The sequence below is a fragment of the Halyomorpha halys genome, unplaced genomic scaffold, assembly GCF_000696795.3.
Source record: "Halyomorpha halys isolate HHAL.00 unplaced genomic scaffold, Hhal_1.1 Scaffold22.1, whole genome shotgun sequence".
NCBI lineage: Eukaryota > Metazoa > Arthropoda > Insecta > Hemiptera > Pentatomidae > Halyomorpha > Halyomorpha halys.
Window position 1 is genome coordinate 1,879,084 of NW_027104816.1, and position 6,555 is coordinate 1,885,638.

The following is a 6,555-nucleotide window of genomic DNA, read 5'->3' on the forward strand; positions in this document are numbered from 1 at the left end:
GGGTCTGTGGCGCCGAAGAGATAGGAGGTCATGAGCAAGAAGAGGTGCTTTCAATTTCTGTCCAGAAGAAGAGGAAGCCATTTTACATATTTATTCACATATTTACTAAACAAGATTTATGTTCTAAACAAGTAAACAGGAAAATAGAGCAAGGAAAGTGAAACCTAGAAGCAATAGACGATGGGAGGACCGCAAGTGTCATAGTTGCGGGAAGGTAAGGGCATTAGTGGCACATTGCCTGCGCGCAAGATGCTTCGAATGTGGAAATGAGGGGCACATAGTCAAACAGTGCCCATACATTTCCGAAGAAATACTTAACAGAGGGGGCGAAGCAACCTTTGTCACAAGAGCAAGGGACGAGGTATTAGATATTACACTGGCCTCTTATGTGACAGACAGAGGAGATTGCCACTTATGTGACAGTCAAAGGCAGAAGGGTGGTCTCCGAGCAGAATCTATGAGCAGCTCCTGTTCCAAGAGGAACTGAAGCAGATAGGAGTCTCTGCCAAAATGGTGAGAGTCCCCAATGGTAACGCGGTCCTTATAAAGACAGAGGGTGCGGACCAGGCGAAGACTCCTAGAATGGGACTGGCTGAAGCAGGGAGGACTTGAGGCGAAGCTGGCGATGGCAAGGAGGCCCTGCCTTGAAGTTAAAGGAGTGCCAAAGCACTGGGATGAGAACATCCTGGTTAGGTACCTGTGGGACAAGAGTGGCCTCGGAAGTGCCGAAGAGAAGGAGAAGGTGGAGTGAATGAGACCCTGCTTCTCCACTCTTGTTAGGGGTGGGCTATCGATGAGGTGGGTGGTGGAAGTCCACCCAGAGTTGGATAGACGTGACACTGGCCTTGGCAAAGCGAATAGGGGACTGGGCCCTAAGGTTAGACACGAGCTCCGACTACCGGGTCATAGCCTTCAGTGTAGGGGGGTTAAACATATGTTGGCCGCAACATTCCGGCCGCCTACAATTTGTTTAAAATTTTAAAATTAGCATTTACGGGAGTTAAGGGAACGAGCTGATCGCTAGTATTCTCCAGTTCTGGTCTTCACAGTTGTTACTCTCAGGATGCCATCTTTCCCAGGATGCGTAGTGTACTTATGATGAGGCTCATGTTTTACGTCCCGAAAACTATGTAGATGATCACCCGGTTTTGAGGGACTTTTATGTTGATACTGACTTTTGGAAGAGTTATAAAATAAATTTGCAGAACATCTTTCATTTGATGAATATTATTGACCCTGATGATGCATTTTTCAGGATGGTGTATGATGTTCTTCATTATCGCTATCAGCAACAGTGTAGCATGAAACAAACCCATTGTGCTGTTTTACTGAGTTTGTGTTGGCCTGTTCTGCAGGTCGAGAACTAGAAGCAGTACAGTGTTGGGAACTTTTGGGAGGAGCTTCATCTTCACCATCAGCAATTGTTATAACAGAAACAGTAGGAGAAGGAGTGTCTTGTATAGTAATAATTTGTCGACGACTGGAATTCTGAGTTGGAAGAACATATTGAGATGACAATGAATTATTTTGTCACAGGTTGGGAGTTGTACGTCCACAAATTCTCAGATCACTACAGTCTACAGCGCTGGGTTTCCAAAAATCTTCGTCAGCAAGAATGTAGGACTTTTAAAGATCTCTGATTGAAGGAGATAACAAAGTGCGGGGTAGTTCGCCTGTTATGCAGGAAACAGCGATAGGCTGAACTTGGAGTTCTGTCTCGGATCCAGAAGAAATCGCTGATTGTATGCTGCATTTAGCTTTTCCTAATGTTTCTTGTAGAGGTTGTTGTCCTATTCCAGACACCTTCTGATGACACTGACGGATGTCTACACCGAATCTTGCGGCGCAGCGTTCGGTGATGAAAGAATGTTGACTTCCACTGTCAAGGACTGCGTGAACTTTCTCGAAGCAACCCTTGACATTCCTGACTTCTATTATAGCTGTGCTCAGCAAAACCTCACCATCATGGCAACTGCTTTCCAATGGGACTCCGCTGGTGCTAGCATGTGTCGGATTAGTTGAATGAGGTGTCTCGTCTTTGGCACGATTGATGTGTAACCAGGTGTGGTGTTTTTTCGTGCATACCTGGCACCTTCTCTGGGATGGGCAATCATTGATGGTGTGCTTACTTGATAAACAATTATGGCATCCATTCCAACTTTTAAGAAGTGAGAGACGCTCAGCAGGTTGTGCACTTCAGAATTGGAAACATTTATACAATGCGTGGCAGTTACTACAGATAGGACAAGCAGGTATCCTTTCGAACCACTTTCTCCTTGGGTGCTCCCCTACATTATTAACAAGGAGTGAAGTTCGTGGTCTTGCTCCTCGTTCATGGAACTTTGGTTTACTGGACGTTGAGCTTCCCTCGTCCAAAGTTAATTCTAATGATCTCCATTCTACTTCTATAAAGTTTATCAGATCCTTATATTTAGGGAATTCTGTTGAGAAATGTTTTTTCCCGAAACTTCTTCGGATTTTGGGATCCAGACACCTCAATACTAAGCAAAATAATATAAAGTCATCGGCATTTGGGATTTTCATTTGTTGAAATGAGTCAATACAGTCCCCTACTGTGGTGAGTAAATGCTTTAAATTTGCAGCAGATGGCCGATTTTTAAAGTGGGTGAATTCTAAAACTGTTTTTAGATAATTGTTCGCTACCCTTCTTTTGTCATTATATGTTGTGTTCAATAGCTTCCAAGCTTGCTCGTAATTGACTTCTTGTAGTTCAATTCCCTTTAAGAGAGCAAGTGGTTGGCCCTTTAGACATGAAACTAAAAATAAAAATTGTTCAATGCCAGAAAAGGATGTTTCTTCATGTATCAAGGACTGATATATGTCCCAGAACAATGGCCAGTCCCCATCAAAGGAGGGTAAATTAATTTGAGGTAGCATGGCTCGCACAGTACGAGATTCATTGAGAACCGAACTTTGAGGATTAAAATTAGCTCCTTGATGAGTGGGGTTCATGTGCATTTCATAAATGGCACAGGCTTTGTGATATTACCGCTCCACATTTTTCTGTGAATTTGGCTTTTTTGTGAAATCAGCTGCGACAGGGAAAATATGAGTTACCTTCCACTTAATTGTAAGTTCTATGATTTTATCCCATCTGGAATTAAATTGATCAAAATAGGGTTTTAATTCTTTTTGCATTTCCTTAAATAAAAATATTTGAGAAGAATCATTTGTGATACACCGCCCTTGTTCTGTTATGGCCTTGATTTTGGGGATTTAGCTTTGAAGCTTAGTTTTAAGAGTAGTGGAATGGGGCGATTTTATCTTCATAAAGTGACTCCATTATTAATACTAAGATAAAATGAAATTAAAAAGGAATTGAAAATATTTGGGTGAAAAAAATAGTAATGGCTGAATAGAGCAGCTTACAAAATAAAATATTTTTTATTTTTTCAATGAAAAATAAGTTTAAAAAATATACAATAATAAAATTCGACTACCGGAGGATCTTCACAAAAATTAATAAAAAATATATCCGATCTGGCTTGGACTAAATGTATTAAAAATTCAAAAACAATATCCGGCCCGAGTTGACCAAATGTTACGGCGGGTAGGGGTTCAAAAGTAACCTTTACTAGACCAACCGTGTAAGGTGATGAAAAGAATTATTTAGTCGAATTTTGTTATCGCTGTATTTGAAATAATAGACATAAAAAACTGTAAGACAGAATATTGAACCATATAAACTAGAAAAAATAAATAAAATGAACTTCTAGAAATACAAATTAAAATTTTCAAAAATTAAAAAACAAAAAAAAAAATTGTTTATTGTCGGTGCGAATTTATGAATAAAATAGTCTATATGTCAGACTGAGTATGACTCAGGCCATACTCCTAAAAGGCTTCACAGACAGGGCTCACCCTATCACTCTGAACATGCAAGGAGAGAAGGTGAGGAGGTAACATACCTCGGGGTGAGGATGAGGAGAGTCTTCGACGCTACCCCTCACCTGGTATACCTGAGGGATAGGGTGACTCTGTCACTTAATGGGCTGAGCAGTATAGGGGGTGCCTTCTGGGGCCTCAGGTACCCCACTACGATGACTATTTACAAAGAAGTGGTCTTGGGTATCCTGAGGTATGCATCCCTTGCGTGGAGTCGAACCCTCATGCGGGAACAGAAGAAGAGATTGGCCTCTATGCAACGACTGGCTTTGCTGAGGGTCAGAAAGACGTATGGGACGGTGTCGCATGAGGCGGTGCAGGTGCTGGCTGGGGCAATGCCCCTGGACCTCATCCTCAAGGAGGATACTACAAAGTATGATGTGAAGAGGCAGGGGCTGGGAGTGCTACCTGAGGGACTCCGGGAGAGGATCAGCATGACCTCAAACCTTTGAAAGAAGTTCCTGTGGGAAGAGTCGATCAAGGAGTGGAATGGACGATGGCGGACTAGTGAAAAGGGTGCGACGCTGAGGAAATTCTTTCCTATCGTCTACAGAAGATTGAGAGCAGGATGGATCATTCCAGACTAGTGGGTCTCATAGATCCTGACAGGACACAGGGGATTCCAAGGAAAGATTGACAAAGCTTCGGAAAGAACATTGACCCCCAGTGCCCGACGTGTGGGGTCCCAGAAACGGCAGAGTGAAACGGCGTGGTATTGGAATACACCACGATGGAAGGACACCGTACCAGGTTGACGAGAAAAACCGGAATCTTCGCCCTCGGACTTCCTTCGTCTGATGGAGGAGGAGAACTACCCGTTCTTCAGGGAATTCATCTATGGGTGGAGGGAGGTTTACATTGGGATGGGCTCGGCCACCCGGGGAGCCTGGACTAGGCTAGGTACTGAAGGTGAAAATCGGACGGATGCGGACCAGGTGTGTTGGACCTACAGGACGGATGCTGAAGGTTAAGGTGTAGCCCCATCTTAAGGTACTCAACCGAGTACTGGGCTGCACCACGTTTGTAAAAAATTGTCCCAAAAAAAAAAAGAAGTTTATTGCCAGCAGTGGCATGCGCAATCCTAATGCAGTACCCCACTGTTGCCGAACCCCGTATGGCAGCAATGCCTGGAAGGGGGAATAAAAAAAAAAAAGTATGTCACCGCGCCAAATACGACCAACATTGACATATTGAACGCCTACACAATACTCTAGGGGAACAACTTCGGTTGTTCGAATTACATAAGGGACTAGGAGCTATTGCAGCAATGCCTAGAGCAGTGTTGGCATACAATAACACTATTCATCCTGTCACAGGGTTTACAACAGTAGAAGTTGTATTCGGTCACCCGGTACGAAGAAGGGGAGATTTGCTCACAACGGCATACATGCATCTAAAAGACGCATTCGTTCACAAGCGTAAGCAACTAAACGACATTTCCCAGCTGGTGCACTCCAGACTTCTCAAAGAAAAACTTTCCAGGGCGAATCGCATTTCCTTGGCGGATCCAGATGATTCCCACAAAGTATCATTGGGTATGACAGTATATTGTCAACCATCATCCGGCCATCGCAAGGGAGATCAGTGCTATGAAGGGCCTTTCAAAGTGGTAGCGCAACGAGAACACAACATAGTTTCCATTCAGGAGATAACTTGTGCTCAGAAGGTAAGGCATACCCGCTTACAGCACCTTCACATCCCTCTTGATCCAGGCATTTAAAATCATAATTTGTTTTTCCCTTTCTTCCAGTCTAATTAGCTCTGTTATTTTGTAATATGATTTTCTGTTTTTCATATTGTTTTTGTACACTTTAGCTTAAGGAATCGTTCTTTAGTTTCTTTATTATTATGTTTTACTTTTATTTAATGAACTCAAAGTTCACTTTGTGAACTGGGATGGGAGTGATAAGTAGTGTATATGATAACAAGTGTATAGGATAAGTACTATTTTCAAACAAGCATTGTAATAACAGCTGATAACCTATGTGGAAGGTAAAAATAATATACAAAAGAAAACTTAATGAAAAAAAATTCATGGTACAAACGTTAGGAGGCAGATGAGAAATAAAAAGATATCACTAGACCCATAATTTTTGTTAATAGATACCTGAATAGATTGCAGCTTTGATATTGGGGCTCCAAAGGCATTTCTTTTTGACGCATATTCAACAGCACAATCAAGAGATGCTTGTGCAATTCCTAGAGCTTGAGCTGCTATACCTATTCGGCCAGAATCTGAAAAATATAAGAAGTGCAAATAACCACTTCATGACAAATCAGATGAGTATCAGTTAAATATAAAATTTATTGATCAGGAATAAAAGAAAATTATGATTCAAATAATCTTTGATACTTAAATCATATATATATATAAAACAGCTAAGTTAGCTAAAATAGTTTTCAATAATAAACAGTATATAATGTATCAATCAATACAAGTAGGAATCAAGTCCTCTCACTTGAGACATAAAATAAGTACATTTAAGGAGCCTAATTTACAATAATTGCACAATTGTACTCCCTAAATACATCATTGTAATGATTGAAAAATGTCATGTTTAAAATAATAATTCTGAAATTACATAAGTAATTATCAGGATTTAACTATAATTAAAGTAATAATTATGAGTAGATAGTTGACCGTGGATA

The 6,555-nt window shown here is 41.3% G+C and overlaps 1 protein-coding gene across 1 annotated transcript in view; it reads right to left on the minus strand.

Annotated features, from left to right (window-relative positions):
• The window catches only part of Arc42 (Activator-recruited cofactor subunit 42), a 108,035-nt gene that overhangs the window by 26,371 nt on the left and 75,109 nt on the right, over positions 1-6,555 (minus strand). The window contains exon 7 of the mRNA XM_014422657.2: positions 6,014-6,141. Coding sequence (XP_014278143.1) covers positions 6,014-6,141 — 128 coding nt within the window. The remainder of the gene's footprint in view (positions 1-6,013; positions 6,142-6,555) is intronic.